This window comes from Polyergus mexicanus, unplaced genomic scaffold, assembly GCF_030449975.1.
Source record: "Polyergus mexicanus isolate NDT 795.1 unplaced genomic scaffold, iyPolMexi1.0 SCAF_27, whole genome shotgun sequence".
Classification (NCBI taxonomy): Eukaryota; Metazoa; Arthropoda; class Insecta; order Hymenoptera; family Formicidae; genus Polyergus; species Polyergus mexicanus.
Window position 1 is genome coordinate 2577111 of NW_027223347.1, and position 21798 is coordinate 2598908.

The following is a 21798-nucleotide window of genomic DNA, read 5'->3' on the forward strand; positions in this document are numbered from 1 at the left end:
TATTTAAAACAAAAAATGCAAACATATAAAACTATTACCGATTATTTATATTATACGCAGAAGAAACTGTCAGAGCTATCGGCGCCATGTTATTAATTGTGCGATTCGCGCATGCGCGAGAGCATACATTTACCCAGAAATTTTAGGGAGTGAAACTACTCTTCTTATTTATACTATGTCCATGGTTTGGTCCTAGGTTCCAGTCCCATTGTCCCATTTCAGTCATTCGTTATCCGTGGACAAGAGTGCATATTACCTAGCATTACCTCGTGCGCACGAGGCTTTATGAGATATGGATATGCTTCTCGATCAGCATTCGCCGAGGTATGTATACACATACATATACGTATATCGCGCGATTAATGTATATGTATATCGATGTATATATATATATATACGCGTTGCGCATAGCACCGTAAGAGTGCGTAGCGTTCAGTGAAAAAAAATGGTAGTTATTTGGGTGTAGTCGGGGCGAACTTTCTGCGATGCTAATGTGAGTACCAACCGGCTGGCTGAGAGAGGCCGAGCGCCGTTTTTGGTCGATGCTATGCGAGATTAGTATGACCGGGTCGGTGATAAAGACGATATGTGAGAGAGAGAGAGAGAGAGACAGAGAACGGACAAACGGACGACCCTCGTTCTCCCCCTTACGAAAACTCGGAAGTATGTAGGTACTGTTGGTAGTTTCATGCATCTCTCGTGCTCTTCGCGCGACGTACACGTACGTGTGCACGTCGCGCGAATCACGTCGCGATAATTTATCAGTCGAAGATAACGGTCGGTCGCGTTGACGTTCCCGACGAAACGTCGACGTATCCTCGCCTCCTTCGAGCCAAAAATCGCGCTCGTGTCCCGACAAGCGATATTTTTGGGATAGATGTCACATTTTTATCTCTCTCGCTCCTTCTCTGCCCGCGACACTTACGTGCGCGTTCTCGCGTTGTGTGCGCGCTATTCACGAATGTGTGTGCATTTTATTCGATTTGCAACATCTCTGCGCAAACGTCTGTGCGCGCGCGTGCATGTTGTGCGCATACATATGAAATCTCCCGACACGATACGTCGTATACGCGGCTTCTTTACCCGTGTCACAACGGTACGCACCCTTTAAACTCATGTCGGTGAGATGGGTGTATAACGTATGCTCGCGATATATATATATATATATATATATATATATACACTTGCGATACGTGTCAGTGTGCGTCGAGACACTCTATACATTGTCACGTTTCTAACTAGTGGCGTATCCCACGACGATGCTTGACAACATATTCTGCGGCTTTAACGGCATAAATGTCTTCGTGATCGAGTTATTTGTATACGCCAACTATTACCTTGATTAATGCGTCGATAGTTTGAAAACAAATCGATTTATGGATATTATTTTACTTAGGATTCATGCATCGATTTTACATACGCACGATCCATCACTCTTGATTTTCGCGATTATTATTTATATATATCATAAGAGAATATTATTTTCATATAAATTACAGCACTCGTACTCTTAAATATTTTAATACGATATATTTTATTGGTGCATACAAAAAGCGCGGATGAATCTTTATGATTAAGAAAATGGGGTTTTTTAATGCACGAGATCAAAATATTTCTATGATACTATAATAGTAATATGCTATATCTTTTAATTTACTTTTATTTTAATATTCTTTGTAATAAAATAATTAAAATATAGCGTGTCTCTTTTACTTTAAAAGAATGAAAGATTATTTTTGTTAAGTATTTGTACTATTAAGAGAAAATAATTTAAGTAAAAATATTTAATTTGAAATTTTTCCATATAATAATATAAATTAAATTGTATTCTGATTGCAGATTCGTTTAGCTATTTTGAGCACTCGAAATTTATTAGCCAGTTTAACAGTTGGTATGACGAGATATACAGCCTAAGCCCAAATTATTTCGGATATGGATATTTTAAATCTGATAACAAAGACTGCTTATTAAAAGTAGTTTTGGTCAGAAAAGTTTTAATTTCATTATCTCGAGAAGAGAATGATAATGTGACTCTTCTTAATTTTACATCGGAGCAAACCGGATAAGAAGAAGCGCAACAAATAGGTGAAGTAATTTTGTAAAGTAGAGTTTTAAATAAAGTTGGTTATGTGCAATGCCGAGATGCTACAATGACAGCAAGACAGTGAGTTCAGTGAACAGCAATCATAAACATAATACAGACGATATTGTATTAACGCAATCACATGCTTTCCCGATTGGAAGTCATTTGGAAGTAGAAGAAGACCCACCGGTAGTTGAAAAATCCCACAGACGGCTTCGGTGTGATCTAAGTCCTGTTCCAACAAGCACGAATTCTAATTTCAACATTAAGTTTCTTGGTTTAAAGGTGAGGTTTTAAGATACATTCTTTTTCGCAGCTTTATGTTTGATAAATTATAAATATGAGAGTCTTATATATATTATGCTATGATAAATCTTACTCTGTACGATCAAAGTAGATTTTACATACTAATATAAAAAAAAGATCTTTAAAGATTTACAGCATTAAAATATTATACATACCATTTTAATATTTGTTCCAATGTCATTAATTCTTTCTTTTCTTATTTTTCTTGCATTTTTACAGAGTGACAAGAATACTCGTCAGGATCATCAGGTGAGCACTGGATCTGGGGGACACAGAGAAAGAGATAGGGATATTAAAAAGAGAGCAGCTATAGGCAATACAGTGCGTGGATTTCTCTCATCTGGCCACAGCAGGCAGGACAGGTATAATGATGTCTGTATCAAAAATCATGCTTCTTACATTGTCATTTGTTACACTCTATTGTTTTTTTATTTTTATTTTTTTTTTTTAATGATAAGTTCTGTTTTGATATCTCTTGTTTTGAATGCTTTGCTTTGTATATAAAATCCATTATTAATTATGCATTTATGTGATTTTGTTCATACAATAGATCCTCGATAATCTAGGAAATAATTGAAGTAAAAATCCTGATGTAATTGCAAAATTTACTTTCGAAATTGACTTTCTTCTAAAACAACAATTTTTTTTAATAAAATTTTAATAGCGATGTATGTAACCATATCAGGTCATTTCATACAAATAATGTTGAAATTTATAGTTCTCAGTATTGTGTGAATGAATTGTCGAATACACTTCCCGAATGGGTTTTCAGTCCCAGTTTTTTCAATCAATTCTTGTTGCAATTGTCTTTTCTTAACTATAATTATTGAAGTTCTTCAAACTAAGTAGGCCTCACGTAATCTTAATTTAATAATTTTGTCTTTGAAGCTGGAAACGCATTTTCCAAAAAGTATAAGTAGTAATGTCATGGCCAAACATTTAGAAAAATAAACCAAAATGTACTTCTTTTTATGCTTTTAGATTTTTCTAAACTATTAATTATTCTATTGTTAGAGTAATGAAGAATGTCATAAAACTTTCTATTTTCAAGCATTGTAAATTGCTTCCTGTAAAATAGGATTACATATTATTTTTATATTTAAATTATTTCTCAAAGTTAATAGGAAAAGAAAATTTTTGCATTATATGTACATCAGAAATGACTTGATATAATACATTCACAAAAAAATTTATTTGTTACACATTGAATATAAAAGAAGAGAGCAAATGAAAATATTGATAAGACAAGCTCGGATATTGACGATATCAAACAAATTAAACAAATAGTTGTTTATAAATATTATTCTGTGCAAATAAATTAATTCTAAGGTATTCAGATAATCGAGGATGTATTTAAACTAATTATACAATAGTTATACAAGCTTGTTATGCGCTAATATCATTATTAGTATAAACTATAAAAAGAAATGCTTTTGCAAATAACATCAGTTACACAATGTGAAAATAAATATATATGTATAGCAGACTTTGAAATGACATATGTTATATTTTTTTATATCCTGCACTTTTGTTCTTACAAGCTTTTGTATAATTTCAGAAATATATTTTTTAGATATAAAAGATTTAATAGATCTATTTAGAATATTTTTCTTTTAATCTAATTATATCATCTATTATTTGTATATATGCAAATATCGTACTCTTCTTTTTATTAAATTCTATAAAAATAATCTCTTATTCATTAAAAAGATTATTTTTATTGAATATTAATGTAATACAAATTTAAAAATAATTTTATATTAAATATTGTATATTCTTCCTTAAGATTAAAAAATGAAAATGAAAAATTTGATTAAAATCAGTTTGACTTGTATAAAATAACATATAATCTTGTATCGCATTAATGTAAAATATGATTTATGTATAAAATTTCAGGTATGAGACAAATAGGCAACGTTCTTCAGGCGGAACTGGCGGCGGTTTGTCTAGTTTATGTCCTAAGTTGGTGTCCAGTGGAGGTAGTGGCAGTCAAAGTGGCATTAGTTTGGCAGTGGGCCACTTAGCCTCTCAGGAAACTGGAGGCACTTGCACAGTTGTCACAACTCAAAAGATTCACGCACATAATCATAGACGCCAAAGAAAGCTATCTATTGTCACACAGGCAGGTCCTAGTGCCAACATTACTGGTGATAGAAAGGTTAGTTGGATTATATTAGTTAATTGATACAAACACACACACACACACACACACACACATTGGTGTATACAAATATATTGTAAATATAATTAATAGGTATGTTATATACTTTAAATTGCCATATGTGATTTAGAATTATTATTATGTGATATTGCTTTGTTTTATATATAGGTATTATCAAATGTAAATCGTTCCACTAGCATCTCCAAAAAGCAAATACGAACACAGAGACGTGAACAGAATGCTGATTCTTTATCTATAACTAGTAACGGTCTTGCGACTAATTCGCCATCTTCCAAAAAGAAAGTTCTATCTGTTCTACATCTATCTGATACACCATCTGCCCAAAGCGTGAATTCATTATCCTTAGATCATGAAAATGATCGTAGTTTTAGTGATGCTGAAGAAGCAATTGCAGCAATTGAAAATGCGGCACAAGGTAAACAAAATGTTCACAGTTTAAAACTTATATAAAATAAAATCACATATAAGGCATAAGAGATGAGAGATTTGTTACAATCTCATTCAATTATATGTACAGGATCTAGTTCTACACCTTCTACGCCAATTAGTAAAGTGAAGGCGGCAAATATCAGCAAAAATGAAGAAGCAAATGTGAAACATAATAATGTTCTCACAGAATGTAACAATCTATCAGAAAATGTTGCAGATGCACAACACGTGATTTTAAATAAGTTTGAACAAGAAGATGCTACACCAGTAAAATCATCTATGGTACCTAAGTCACATGGAATTAATCAGGAAAGTATTACAAATAATAAGCAAAAATTGTCGAACTCCGCCAATAGTACTAAATTTATTAGTATTAGTGATCAAAAAGTTTTGAAGCATAAAAATACAAATTCTAGAGAGAAAATGATCGAACATCATACTAGTAAAGATATCGAAGCGGTAAATGTAGAAAAAGAATTAGATGATACTACGATATCAATGGAGACAGAGATGAATTCCACGGATAGTAATAGCAAGAATAAACGTAAGAAAAATAGAAAATCTATCGAATATACGGACAGCGGTGATGATGGTATAGATAAAGAAATCACAGACGCTTCGGAGACTGTAAATAGCGATAAGGAAGAGATGAAGGATAGTGCGGGCTTAAATGAGGAAATAATTAAGAGTTCGAGATTTGTAACGTCAAAGGTACTGGAAGAGATAACAGAAGCGGATAACAAGACGGCGGATGTAGAGAAGGTAGAAGAGGAGGAACGAGTGACGATATACGATGACGATGGCACCAGTATCAGCGATATAGTAGCGACACAGGCGCTTCACGAATCGTTAAGTAAATTGGGTAAAGTTCCGCCGTTAGACACGGCGGAAGAGATAGAAGAAACGCAGAATACAGATTTACGAGACGAGAAAACAAAGATGAGACAGCAGCCTGAGAAGGATATAGTTACGCAAGAGGAAACGGTGGAGGGCTTTATCGGTCCATTGCTTGATGAAAACTTTAAAGCAGATGAGAAATTATCGCAAAAGACAATGGCGATGGAGGAGGTGCAAAATTTATTAATGAAAGTGAAAGTGCAAACTGTGGAAGACGACGACGACGAGGAGAAGGCTGTAGGTATTTCGCCCGATGGAAGATTCTTGAAATTTGAAGAGGAAATCGGTCGTGGCAGTTTTAAGACTGTTTATCGCGGGTTGGATACCCAAACGGGCGTAGCTGTAGCTTGGTGTGAATTGCAGGTCAGTGCGGTAATATATATTATATAGAAATAAATAACCGTATATTACATTATTTTACTCGATTTGCTATTGATTTTAAAAATTAAACATACACGTTATTTATAATAGAAAATTATATATTGCATATAATATTAAGAGAGAGAATATTTATTTTCTATTTTTTTTATAGGAAAAAAAATTGAATAAAACAGAAAGATTGCGATTTAGAGAAGAAGCTGAAATGCTAAAGGGATTACAACATCCAAACATTGTAAGATTTTATGACTATTGGGAAGTTACACTTACTCGTAGAAAATATATTGTACTAGTCACTGAACTTATGACGTCAGGAACATTGAAAACGTAAGTTTTTGTAGCATTAATTTATAAAGCATTATTGTAAAACATATTTTAAAAATGATTTTATATTTAATTGATGTTGTATTTAACAGGTATCTGAGGAGATTTAAAAAAATCAATCCCAAAGTAGTAAAATCTTGGTGTCGGCAAATTTTAAAGGGTCTCAGTTTTCTTCATTCTAGATCACCGCCCATTATCCACCGTGATTTAAAGTGCGATAATATTTTTATCACCGGTACAACGGGAAGTGTAAAAATTGGTGATCTAGGTCTCGCGACATTAAAAAATCGCAGTTTTGCAAAGAGCGTTATCGGTACGCCGGAATTTATGGCACCTGAAATGTACGAGGAACATTACGATGAGTCGGTTGACGTTTACGCCTTTGGAATGTGTATGCTTGAAATGGCTACTAGCGAATATCCGTATTCTGAATGTACAGGACCAGCACAAATATACAAACGCGTAGTATCGGTAAGTGTATATATGTATATGTTTGTTGTTACTTTTTAATGTGTTAATTGGTCATGGCAGTTTCAAAACACTTTCAGTAATTTGTAATAATAATATTTGAGCGTGTGTGTTGGAAAGATAAAGTTTATATTTTTAAATCCTAAATATAAATGTAGCGCGCAACAAAAGATTGATACAATACACATCTAGAATAATAATTTTTATTTATATTATAACAAACATATATACATAATTTTTATTTTTATTATACAGGGTGTGAAACCACAGAGTTATGATAAAGTTGAAAATCCAGAAGTACGCGATATTATAGAAATGTGCATACGTCTGAAGAAAGAAGAACGACCACTCGTTAAGGATTTACTGAATCACGAATTCTTTGCCGATGATGTCGGATTGAAATTGGAAATGGTATCGCGAGATTCAGCGGTTGCGGATACTGAATTGTCGCGTGTCGAATTTAGATTGCGCGTGCTGGATCCTAAGAAACGCAGTAACAAGCATAAAGAGAATGAGGCTATACAATTCGACTTTGATATACAGGCTGATAATGCGGAAGAGGTAGCGTTAGAAATGGCGAAATCCAGTCTCATATTGGAAGAAGACGCTAAAGCGGTAGCCAAGATGTTAAAGTCGCAGATTACAACCCTGTTGAGAGAAAGGGAGGAACGTAAAGCTAAAGAGGAGAAGGAACGCCTGGATAGGGAAACCGCCACAGATATTGCAACTAATGCTGCTGCAAACTCTGAAAATTTATTACAACAACAATTGTTACTTCAACAAATGCAATTGCAGCAGCAGCAACAACAACAGCAACAGATTCAATCTAATATCGGTATGCAAATGCAAAATCAAGTCCCGATGCAACTACAACAAACTCAAATGCCCATTCAACAGCAGCAATTGCAATCGACTGCTCAACAAACTCAACAACATAACTTACAACCACAGCAGGTTCAGTTAGTCCAACAGCAACCGATAATACAACAGCAAACATCAGTTGTGCAACCTCAACAAGCACAGCAAATGCAATATCAGCAGCAAATGCAACAGCAATATCAACAACAGCAGCCATATGCTCAGCATGTTCCACAGAGTTTGAATACAAATTCCTCACAATGCTCTACTCCACAAAACGTTCAAGGCCAACCTCAATTTCCTCAGGTACCGCAGCAAATGCAGCAGCAACAACAGCAGCAAATACAGCAGCAGCAGCAGCATGTGCACCAACAACAGCAATATATACAATTGAATCAAATGAGTGTTCCGCAACAGATCCCTCATCAGATGCAGCAACAAATGCAACCCCAAATACAAATGTTGTCACAACAGCAACACATGCATCAGCAACTTCAATCGCAACATGCGCAACAACAGCAGTATGCGACGCAACCGCAAATCCAGCATGTTCAACAACTGCATCAACATTCCGTTGGTTCACAGCCCGTTCAGAATCAGCAATACTATCAGCAGAACACTACTGGCACTGCTACGGGGTATGTATCAGCGGGCTCTTTGTATCAGCAAACCATGCCGCAACAAATATTTCACACATATACTACATCTACTAATCCTTCTGGCCACGTCGAGATTTTATCGTCCACTCAAACGGCGACGCAGATTTATTCTCACGCTAGTCTACCCGCGGCTGCAATGCCCGCAGCATCGTCGCAGTCGCAATATATGCAATCGGCGGGACAAGTTCAGGCGTCTATACCATCAGGCATAAACGTCAATAATTCGTCAGCTGTGACTCACATGCCAAATGTACCGACTTCGACGATTCCCAATATGCAGAGTGCGCCTCCTTTACTTGGCAGCACCGGCCATCAACCCCAGTCTCAGCAAAATATCCTCGTACATATGCAATATTCGCAAAATACGAACGTCATGCCCAATTCTATCTCGATAACGCCCAACGTCGCAAATGTTTCGGCACCATCATCTACAGCAAATCTGCAGCAACATCAGCTGTTTCTTTCGAATACGGATCAATGCCCCAATGCGACTGATAGATCTTTATTGGTAAAACAAGACACAATGGATTCAATACAATCTTTGCCATCAGATGCATCAACTAATCTACAAGATCAAATTATTACAACAGCTGCTCCAGTTGCAACGAATGTCGCGCAGCAATTTGTAGCATTGAATGATGGGTAAGACGAAATAAAATACAAACGAGCAAAGAACGAAAAGTAGTAAATTTAATCGACTATTTTATTTTTCAGAGCTACACCGGAAAATTCTGAAAGCGTTACCGTTTCTGAGAGGAACCGGGTAAAACGTTCCGGAACTAAGCGTAAAAAGCCAGGCATTAAATTAACAGTCTTGTCTGTCAGTAGTAGCGAAGGACAATCGATGACCGTCGAATGCCAATTAGATACGAGTAAACAAAAAACTGTTACTTTTAAATTTGATCGAGACGATATGGTACCTACAGATATTGCTAATAATTTAGTAAGAACATATTTTTTGACATTTTATTCACTTTGTATATTTTATATACAATATTTTATCTCATCTTTCTTTTTTCTTTAATCAGGTTGCGGAAAATCTATTGCCACAATCGCAATGTGAGACATTTGTAGAATTAATCGAAGACATTGTCAAACAATTACGTTTGGATCCTACACGTACTCTACCTTTGGTAGCACACGGTCCACCTGATCAATCTGCCGGTGGAAGTCCAGTTACAAGTCGACGTCCTCGGGATCGCGACCACAGTCTCGATACAGCTAAGGTATTATTTTTCTAGCTATTAAATAATAAACTAATAAATATTAATAAATTTGTTGATAAAGATGCATTGTATATGATGTAAAAAGCATTTGCACTTTATTGTGTGGAGAATTCTGTGATTAATATCTTTATTTTGCTCTCCAGGCATTCTTTTATGCATATAAAATTTTCATATGCTGTTTAAATGCACGTACAGATGTACGTATGATATAATATACTGTATATAGTACAATTATTCTTATTATTCTTTTCCCCAAATAAACCAATTTATATTTTTTTACTCAAAATCAAACAATTATCCAAGATAACAGATAGCATAGGAGGCTTTATGTTGAACATATGTATATTTTAAACATAAAGTCAAGAATATATATGTATAATTGGTATATATGGTTTTGGACGCAGCAGGTGAGACATGGCTCGCTAACACGTCAAAGCAGCCATCGATCGTCGTACAAAATCCACCGTAGACACCGTTCGGTGAGTTTATCGATCCCACCGTTCCTTCTCCCGTTTCTCCTTTGTATATTTCAGAATTATACAATTGTGGACGCTTGCGCAACTCATTCTTGTTATACTTGCCCAGATTTGCCTAAATTTATGTTATTATAATTATAATTTTGTTTTGTTATAGGTTTACATTATATATGTGTAAATCTAAGAAAGCTTTGAGATTTCAAAAAAAAAACTTTTATTTCTCTGGCAATCAAATTTTGTAACATAGGAAAAGACGATCATACTGATCGTATGGTTTTGAAGAAATCAAGAGATTGATTTTTGTATTTTGATTTTGTGATTTCAAGAGAGAAATTTTTGAAATTCTCAGAATTTTTTTAGAAATATCTATATATTTGTCATAATGTCTCTATGCCTTTTTTTTACAGATTATTTTATGTATTATAGCGTTGAGTGTGTATGTGTGTATATGTAAAAACGTGTGTGCGCGCGTGTATGTATGTATACATATATTAAGAATTATTTTGTATATTTATTGAATTATGTGCCGATTTACTCATCAAATTTCTATATATTTTTATTTTATAGGAATGTATATTGTAAATATATATATAATGTATGCTGTTCTATAAGAAAATTTTTATTAGAATCATTTTAATTATATTGCAACAAAATATTCATTTTTTTTATACATATAAACATTTTTCATATACATATAAACATATTTTGCATCATATATTTTCAAGATTTATTAGCATTACAAATTACATGAAAGCCAAAATGATTATTTATTTAATACTTTAATAAATTATTTCATACTTTAATAAATATAAAAAATAAGGAATGCTTTCATAAAATCTCTTTTTAAATTGCTTCTTCTTAAATTGCTTTTCTTCAAAGATTGCTTCTCCTTGTAGGCATTTTTAAATTGAACGATTTTTTACACACGCACAAGACATAAATTTATATATAATTCTTAAAATATGCTGAAAATTATATATTATTAATGTACAATATATATTTCAGAATTTGTAATGCACAATTACTATCAATATTTAATTTTTATTATAGAAGTGTTTATCATTGTGTTATTTTGCCATTTATTATAAGTTACTAATAAGTATTTTATGAGTGAAATAATAATGAATATTTTATTCATTTCAGAGAGACGAAACTTCAAATACTTCTACCCCAACAAAATTATTGCCGATCGATCAGATCATTTCTCATATTGCTAATACTAATTTGGAGAAGCAACAAATTGCTCAAACACCCGACAGTCAAACAGGCGCTGAAAATACGTCGGCGGAGGCTTCCAGGAGATCATCCACATCTACGCAAAATACCGATACCTTGACTCCTACGAATATACCGAGTGATCCAACGGATAACCAAGAAACTGTCGTTTCTGGAACGTCCGCAGAAACAGTAATGGAAGCTCATCATAATATTCAAAATGATGCTAATAACTCTGCTTTTAAATCTTATCAAAGTTCCACAATACCTGCTCAGATGCAAATACAGCAGGATACAATGATGAGTACAAGTCACGTAGTGAGTGAAGTGTCAAAAGAATCTCAAGAACAGCAAGATATAGTGGATATAAAAGAATCTGGAACGACTAAAGAAACAAATGCATCCGACATAGTTGCAGAAATATCTACTTTGACGGTACCAACCGCACCAGCACGTAAAGTATCTCGCTTTTTAGTTAGTCCTGTAGTTGAACAAAAAAATATTGCGGCCGAAGAGGAATCTTCTATCATCAATGAAGGCGCAAATCGTACATCGCAGTCGATAAACCAATCAATTGTGTCTGCTGCAGAATCTGTATTAAAAAATGAGGAACATGTAGAAGCAAATGTATCAGAGATTCAGAGCACGAATCTGCATGAACAAGCTAGCAATAATGAGAATATAGTTGTTCAAGGAGTTCCGTATACAAACGTGGAACAAACGGATAGCGTTCAACAGCCGGGACAACAGCCGATTGGACTGCAACAAAGTATTATCCAAGTACAAACTGTGCAGCAAGTAACGGGACACATGCAACAAACTACGACTATTAATCAATCGAAACAGCATACCATAATTGTACAAGGAGCTACAATAACCTCGCAACAAACATCTCAGCAAATACCTCAAACTAACGTTCAGCATTTTGTACCGGTGAATTCACAGAAGGAACTGCAACCTCTCCAGCCACTTCATACGAACGGAATAGCTCAAACACAGGCACAATATCCGAATCAGACGATGACACAATCTCCTGCCATGGTAATGCAACAGCAGCCACAGCAACAAATTCCTATACAACAGAACGTATTACAACCGCATATGCAGGCGGAACATCAAGGCCAGATACAACAAGCTCAGCGTGCTTCAACAGTGCAACAATTTGTCCCGCAGCAAGCACAACCGCCGACGCAGCAATATGTGATATTGTCGGGACACATGCAGTCAATGCAACCGAATATCGACGATCGAAATCGTAGGGTATCGAATATATCTATTGCATCCAATGTGTCTATGGATTCTCAAATTTCAGAACCGTCTAGTATACCTGAAGAAAAGAGACAAGCTGTTATAACTGCAGCTAATATGCCTGCAACAACGCATATGCAACATGTGCAAGTTGCTCCACAAGATATGTCAAATGTAATGCCGATACAGCAAAGCGGTAGTATAGAAGCTGCTCAACAAACGGTTCAAACCACTCATCAGAATGTGCAACACAATGCTCTGGGTACTGCACTTCCGCAATCTATGCCGGTACCTCTTCCCGTACACCCGGTCGTTACGGATGTTTCTACGTCCAAGGTCGCAGTTAAGACAAAAGAAGTATCCTCGACACTTCCAGATCTTGCGCAAAATTTAGCGAACATACTTTCAAATCCGAAATCCAAATCCGCCACTCCTCATCCTTTAACCAGCAGTCACGAAACAACTGCCGCGCCTAATCCTACTGTTGTTGCTGCTCCTACATTAGTCGACTACAAACCCGTACAATCCGAGCAGTATTTTCAACCTATACAACCGGAAATGAGCCAGCTACAGAGTCAACCGCCCGTTCAACATAATTATCAAGGACAAATTATGCATCAAGGATATCAGGGACAACAAAACTTTCAACAAACGTTTCCAAATCAGCAGTTGCTTCATCAAAATCAAACACAACCGACGCTGCATTCGATTCCGTTAACAATCCCGCAACAGATTGATTTGCAATCGCAAATGATGCAATCAAATTTTGTAACAGGGCAATCAACCGCTCAAGGAAAGTGGTTTATTTCAACTAATCAAATTAATCCTCCACAACAGCAGCAGCCGATATTGCGACATATACAACCGAATCAACCGTTCCAAAATCAATTCCAGTTGCAACAAATTCCAATACAATCCCAAGTGCAACAACAAACTATGCAAGACCAGCATAACGAATCTTCCATTGTATTAGATCAATCGCACTTACATTTAAAGCTTCCGGACCAGCAGCCAACAAAACTTTTGGAACCTGAGAATTTGGAATCTTCAAATTTAAATTGGTGCGCAATTTATTATTTTCATTCATTTTAACAGATAAAAATAGAAAAACACAAATGTGTTTCTTTATCAAGTTTTAATTTATCATTTCAGTATACGTCGTACTAGTTCTGATTGCCAATTGCTTACATCCGAGAATGAAAATTTGAGTCACGACGTGACGCCCGAGCATACTCTTGTTGAATCCATTGATTCTACATCGATTCTACAACAACAATTGTCGCAACCATATCAGCAACAGCTTCAACAACAACAACAGCATCGCAAACTTAGTCAACAGAATTCGTTGGACAAAGTGTCGGATATAAGCAGTGTCGGAAGCATCGGAAGCAGTACAGGACCGCAAACTATAGCCGATTTGCATCAAAAACTCGTACAATTGACTAGTCAGCCATCGGAAGCGTTAAATGTTGGTACACCACCTATAAGTTATCCTGCTACGCCTCATAATCACCAAATAGCTGGAGGACACGATACGTACATGCATTCCTTGCAGCAGAAACTGTATAATATTGGTATGCCAGTCTCGTCGACGAATGCTGCCGCATGTCCGTTATCTCCTCAGACAACGATACATTCCTCTACTATTCTTACTGATACACAAGTCAGTGATGCTACCATTGAAGGCTCTGTTATAACCCAAGAAAGTTCTGGCACATTTTCTCAAACTGTGAGTACTTTACAGAATATTAAAAGATTTTAAAAGATTTTATATAAAATTTGTTTTTAGAATGTGGAATGTTCTCTCGATAGTCCAACACCGGGAGTAGCTCCCGCAACAACCGAAACTATGAGTCCAAGCAAAGAGAATGTAAAGGTACGAACTCAAAGACCCGGATCCCGTCTGCAGGAATTAGAGCAAGAATTGGCAAAGATTCATCACAGAGGCTCGGTTTTCGCGGCAGCCCCGACACAACCGTTAACGCCGCCTATATCTATACAAACACAGCAACAACTCGCGCAAAATTTATTAACGACTGCTCCATTAGCGTCGACTTGCGTACCTATGACCACTGTCCCTCCTAACGTTGTAACACCGCGATCTGGTACCAATACTCCAATTCAAGCAGAACTCCAAGACAGTACTAACGAGGTAATTTCCATTATCTTATGATTTTATTCTTATAATTTATTCTTTCAATTTTTTCATAACTATTTATATATAATATTAAACAGGAATATGTTATTAATCATATTTTCATACATAAATACGAAATAATCTCTCTCGGATTTATTATATCTAATTTTCTTTTCTAAGACAATAATTTTTTTTTGGCTTATGAGTATTCAATGTATCTACAATTACTTAATCAATATTTGAACAAAATTGGTGTTACAATTTTTATTTTTTTTGAAATGTAATAAAGAAATAAAGTTATGACATTATATTAAATAAACGAAAATACGAAATATTATTTTATATTATATTTATTTTATATATATATATATTTAATAATGTTGGAATGTAAATTTTGCAGAAGACAAATCCTGCTCAACCTATCCGAAAAGTATCGAGATTTATGGTTTCCAAAGTTGCAGGTCCACCTGCTCATACTAATGTTATTATTAATCAACAAGCTACTGATATTACGAGAACTCAATTGCAGCAAATGGAAGAATTAAAAACTTCAGAACGGCAAACTGTTCCTCCTTATCAGACAGATGATCTGCATGGTAAGAAATTTCTTATAAATAAAAAAAAAGCTGATTATAAATTCATTATATTAAAACATTTCTTACATAAATGTAAAAAATCTTACACAATATTTATATAACACATATACGACATGTATTTACTAATTACAGGTGTACCTGTGCAAGTACCTCATAGCCGGGAGAATTCTGTTCCGCCAACTGTACAAGCAGCTCATGGTACTAATATTTTAAATATTGAAGTAAGTTTCATATAATTTTACTATTATTGTGACAAATCAAGATATATTATAAAAATCAGTAGAGCGGTTTCTTTTGCTCAATAATTTTAGTAGAAATATCATTAACGTATTATCTTATTTTATAGCCTGAAAAAGAAGAAAGATTTGTGGTTCTTACACCGAGTGAAGAATATCAATTGCTTATAAAAAGGTAAAATTAATTAAAGCTTGATGTTTAAAGGAATATGAACTTTGCCTTTGGTACACTAGTCAAAAATTATATTTAAAACATATCAAATGAAAACTAAATTACAGAGATTTATTCGTAAGTTGTCCATCTTTCACAATATAAAACAATATTGTTGTACATAGGCAAACTTTGGAATTGGAAACATTGCAGAGAAGACATAGGGAGGAGTTGGAACGTTTCCAACAGCATCAGCTACAATTGCTTATTCAACAACAACAACAAGCAAGCGCACTTCATCAACATCAGCATCACCCATTACTTTATCACACTGTTGCGACAAATATCTCTGGTCAGTAATGATAATCTTAATTTTACATTACATTACATATATATAATAAATTACATAAGATATTATATACATATATCTCATACATAATAATATTATATATCTAGTAAGAATGAAATATCACAGTTTTTATTATTCAATAGGATCTAGAATTCCAGGGACGGAAGACTATTTCATGTTCAGCACGGCACCGCAGACTCCATTGCAGAAAGGATCGAACAACTATCCGGATACAGAGGAGACTCTACGGTTAGCCATGCAAAAATTGAAGCAGACTCCACTGCAGCTTCAACCACAGCAGCAGGCATCGGCTGGAATACCGCATGCTTATGTTATCCCAATTTCAGTAGTGCCTTCCGAAAATATGCAAAGTGTAGTTTCCCAGCAGAGTAATAACTGTTCAAATGATTTAACTGAAGGAATCGATTCGATGCATAGCACGGCAGTTGGCAATTCAACGCAGTACCAAGTCACTCCTATATTGTCAGAGGGAGCGAATATTTCGTCGACAACTGGACTCGCGCCTTTATCGATATCTAATTCAACGGGCACGACTTATATCCAGTATCACGAAGGCCAGCAGCCGTTACCGAATTTCCAAGCCTTCAGCTGTACACCCCATGGCGGTTTCTTCTTGCCAACTGGATATCGGCTGATATATGCACCGTCTGCCGGGATGACTCCATCTCAGCCGGCGACTCCCGCCGCGCCTCACGTAGCAAGTTCTTCGCGCGATAATGATACGCCTCCAACAGCGGAGCCGCATTACTCGACCACCGTCGAAAATTCGACGGTTCCTCCCTTGGATCAATAATGCGATACTCTGCTCATACGCTTCTATATTTTTTCCGGTCGATCTGTGCTCATTCTTAGTTTAATGCGTTCGATATTGTCTTTAGTGCGAGGTTTCGTATTTTATCATCGCGAATGTAACTGAAATATATAATTTGCTGTGAAATAAATGCGCGCGCCTCGCGTTGCTAGACGTTACTACGAAAGTGTGAAGACGGATTAAAAAAAAAGAAAGAAAAAAAAAGAAAAAAAAGCGTGAGTGAAAATATATATAATGTTTTTCGATGTGTACGACGTCCTTGCGTATATTAAACAAGATATCAAATATTCTCGCTATATATCTGAGCGTGTGCATGATATTATTTTGATATGTGCCTCGCAGCGAAAATCGAGCAAAAATCATGCGGGAAAATATTGCGTCAAGAAAGCGATATCTAAAATTTTCCGAATGTAACGCAGGAACTTGAGATAGAGACCTCTACATGTACTGTGCTTCGAGATGCGTTAAAGAAAAAAGGAGAAAGAAAAGAGAGATCTTCCTTCACTGAGACCTCTAAGGGATTCTATCGCTCGATTCCTTTAATAGCACAGCTCATTAGTACAGGCCTCCGCTAGTCTTACGATCGAAATGGCACATGGCCATTCTGCTCGCGATATATATGTATAACTGTTATTGTATGCTTGAATGTCCAGAAACAAGCGGATAGAGATTGAGTGAGTAAGCTGAAGTGAGAGGGACAAAGAGCAAAAGTGGATGGAAAGATAAAGAATGAAAGGGACAGGAAGAGAAAAAGAGATTGAATATATGTACGTATGTGTGATGAATGTATAGTGCAAATGTTTCTGTATGTATGCATATGATTGTGCAAATATGTATGTATCAGAAGTAATTAGAGACAGAGAGAGAAATATGAGTAATATAGTCACTGTTATGCTTTAATGTATTTCTAGCGATTTTGCCTATTTCAATTAAAGAAGAAAAGTCATGTGTTACTAGTTAGCAAACCCATATATATATATATATATCTCGTTTACTATTGATGATTATGTCTTCTTTTAAAACCGGTAGTAATCGTTTTATCTACCATGTTTATTTTGACATACGTAAATATAGTGTAATTTTGAGAATTTCTGATGCTATTTTGGTGTTGACGAATATTGACAAAATTTGAGAGCATTATCCTTTCTAATCGATCTGAGCCATACATTACTGTCAACATGTTAGAGAGTAATGTATTAAAACTTCCTGTCTTTTTAATTCTTGATAATCTTAATGAGATGTCATTTCTGGCAGTGAATGTTTAATTAAAATTTTAGATGACAATTGAATATATACATAATTAACAACACAATTCATAATCATCTCCGTTTTTTAAATCATAGATCAATAGATTTTTTTATTTACATAATATTCAAAACTATACACATGATATATAATTGGTTATTAATATTATCGCTGCGATCATCATTCAGAGAGAGAAATGCTTCATTAAATTATTCCAATACGCAATTCGCGGTTATCCTAAAAAATTTGATAATTATGCGCAGAGATTAAATTTTCTTTAAGTATATTAAGGCTTCTTTTGGTGCTTTTATATCACAATGTTATGTTAATGTCTGTTCTTTTATAGAAATTGCAATAGTTTATTGTATTACACTGTGACTTGAGACTTGATTATTTTCTTATATAATGATCAGAGGACAAATATATAGTTGTCTAACTGTTATCATTACATATAGTATATAAGTTTAATAGATATAGTTTCAACTGGATCGATAGTTACTGCGCGATTTCTTCGCTAACACATTTTGTCATGGCATAAAGGGCTATATATATATATATCTTTTTTTTTTGAATGTCAATGTCCATTAGAAATCTCAATCGTGTAATTTGATAACAACTACTTATCATGTCAAACCTTGTTGCCATCTATAAAAAACGGAGAGTAAGTAGTTAATAAACAAAGCTTTATATTTAAAGAATGACCTTTAAAAAATTTTCAAAAAATGTTTTACAATTTTCGCCATATATACATATACATGGACATGTAAAAAATTTATGCGCTTTTTATATGTAAAATTTATTATTTCGCCAAAGAAAGTATTAAATAATGCAACAAAATTCTCTAGACTTTATATTAAATTCGTTTATTATCATGGTGGCCATATTCTTGCAGAAATTGAACTTGAAAAAATTTAATGAAACTGTTGTGGCATATTTATTTTTGGATACTCTGTTTTTCAAAGCAAGACAAACGAAATAACTAATAATTTTTTATATTCTCCAATTTGTATATACAGCTGACATGTTTTACATTGATTTGAGGGCAAATAATTGTTAGTAACATTTACATACACATCACAAATAACAAAGCAAAAATAAATTTTCACTTATTTGTAAATATTGCGAATATAAAAAAAGAAAAGTGAAATATTGGATACACAATCAAATAAAGTTACGCCATTGATTTTATCAATAAAAAAATATATATGACATATAGATGTAGTACATGTATTTTTTGTATGTATATAATCTCTATGAATTTTAATTTGGTTTTAAATTTTCAAAATATGTAAAATATGCAAGTATTTTTAAAACATTGTATAGTTATATAATTATTTTGCATGTAAATAATCCTAAAATTAACTTTGTGTCATTAATAAATTTTTTAATTCTCAAAGTCTCCATAAAAAATAAATGTCGCGATTGTTTTTTACATATTAAGATGTGAAACAATTAAATATCTTGAAAATCTTTGAAAGCACATCAAACAAAGAATTTTTGTGGAAAAGCTTAAAGACTGATTAGGTGTAAAATGAGAAATAATAGTTAATAATTTCAAGGTAAATGTGAAATTTCATTTAAAAACTATACATTTAATTTTATATGAGAAAATTAATATTTTTTTTCGTTATATATTATCATATTAAATTATTAATTGTATCTATCCAAGAAAAAAATAGATTGAGAATATCTTTGCCCAGTATTTGAAAGGAAAAAAAAATATATATATTTAAAAGTGAAAGAGAGAAAAACTAGTTGTAGTACATATTCCATTCTTATAGAAATTCAAAATGTATATCAAAATATGTATTTGCATAACATATTTATAATAACGCTCCATTATATTATCTGTTAAATTAAGAGTTTAATTTTTCAAGCATTTCACTAATTCTAATTGCAATGAAAAATATGTAAGATCTTAAACTAAGGATATATATGATGTGAATAATAATTCCATAAGCATAAAAAAATATTACAAAAAATATAACATGGAATAATCAATAATTATACATTAATTATGCAATTAAATGTACATTGAAGAAATCCGTTAATCTTTTTCAAATTAGATCTATTTAAAAGTATTACTATTTTTATCGAAACAAAAATCTTGATCATTTATTCATATTTCTTTTTGTGTTTAATACAATATTGTGAAACATTCAAGAATTTTACTAATGGCTATTATTAAAAGACATTAAATGTATGCGTTAAAATCACTGGTAACAGTTGTACATTTATTTATTTGAAGTGAAATAAATAAATTGATATGCAGTATAGATTATCATCTTCTTACATGCAATATCATATCTAAATAAAAAAAAACAATTTATCATTCATATTCTTTATTACAACAAAAATATACATAATATATTATACTCAATGTATTATACTCAAATTTTGTAAAATTGTTATAGAATATTTTAACAAACATTTTCTAAGAATCTCTGGAAACTATCCTTTACGATACAGAATATCTCAAAATGCTCTTTTTATTTATCATGTATTTCTTACAGATCAGATTTCTTTTATTCCATAATTATATAATAGGATAGCCTTATTTGTGTGTATCTACAACAAATCAAAACAAATATGTTTTCTCAAATCTTATCTTAAAAGTACTACATTTTATATGAATAAAAACAAAGATATATCTTATTATAAAAAATAATAAATTAATATAAAGTATGATAAAAGATATATGTGCGGTTCAAGTAATGTATCTCTTTGGAAAGAAAAAAATAAAAAGTAGATTTCTAATTTTAATATATTACATACTATATATAATATAGATATATACAAAGTTTTTTAAATGTAATATACAGATAAATTTTCTTTCTTTTGTACTATAACTTTATAATTCGCATATATTTGCATAAGCTGATTTAACATAATATTTTATCATACAAAAGCCACAAATATATTTTTACATATATTTTATGTTGTGTACATACCATTAGACGTTTTAAAAAGATCAAGCAATTCAAATTACAAGGATTCAAAGTGGCTTCGTCTCCTCGCATAAGCTCCCATGCAAGCAAAAAATCCAATAATCCCGATCGTTAATCCCAGGATTAACGCTAGGGTGTCTCCGAAATCGAAATTATTGGAAGCCATTGCAAAGTCGAATACGCTAAACATAGCTAGCAGAAAATAAATCCACATTCTCCCCGTCAAGAAAAATGATAAAAGTGCAAAAACATATACAATATTAATTATTGTAAGATTGATACAATATTCGCAGTGTCTTTTATCGAGCGCTTCGTTTGATTATAATTCAATATAATTTACGATGTATTTTATTTTATATCCAATAAGCACTGCAAGCTCGTCTTCGAATACATCAAATAATTATGTTATATTATCTTCACTTTGTTAAATATTAACTATCGATGATGATAATCAGACTAATCTTTTTAGCACTGTATATGTATAGATACACACAACTAATAGTGGCGCTAACTGGATCCATTTTAGAGTCGGCGAAACTACATAACCAGGATTCA

The 21798-nt window shown here is 33.5% G+C and overlaps 1 protein-coding gene across 10 annotated transcripts; it reads left to right on the top strand.

The window, feature by feature from the left end:
• The first annotated feature begins 223 nt into the window (after positions 1-223).
• Positions 224-20134, top strand: Wnk (Wnk kinase). 10 transcript variants are annotated; one of them, XM_070314556.1, is made up of 20 exons: positions 224-324; positions 1840-2368; positions 2609-2751; positions 4286-4547; positions 4719-4986; positions 5089-6260; positions 6430-6602; positions 6692-7070; positions 7323-9226; positions 9299-9527; positions 9613-9810; positions 10215-10289; positions 11430-13810; positions 13902-14478; positions 14539-14901; positions 15287-15482; positions 15615-15703; positions 15829-15893; positions 16055-16221; positions 16362-20134. In XM_070314556.1, exons 2-20 carry the CDS (start codon positions 2135-2137, stop codon positions 17030-17032), a joined length of 9546 nt encoding a protein of 3181 aa, XP_070170657.1. In that variant the 5' UTR covers positions 224-324; positions 1840-2134; the 3' UTR covers positions 17033-20134. The 10 variants fall into 10 exon arrangements, 9 of the variants coding, with proteins under 9 accessions (XP_070170657.1, XP_070170655.1, XP_070170661.1 ...); XM_070314554.1 differs by lacking the exon at positions 224-324 and adding an exon at positions 422-493; XM_070314560.1 differs by lacking the exon at positions 224-324 and adding an exon at positions 422-493 and having other exon boundaries at positions 10218-10289.
• Positions 20135-21798: the final 1664 nt, after the last annotated feature.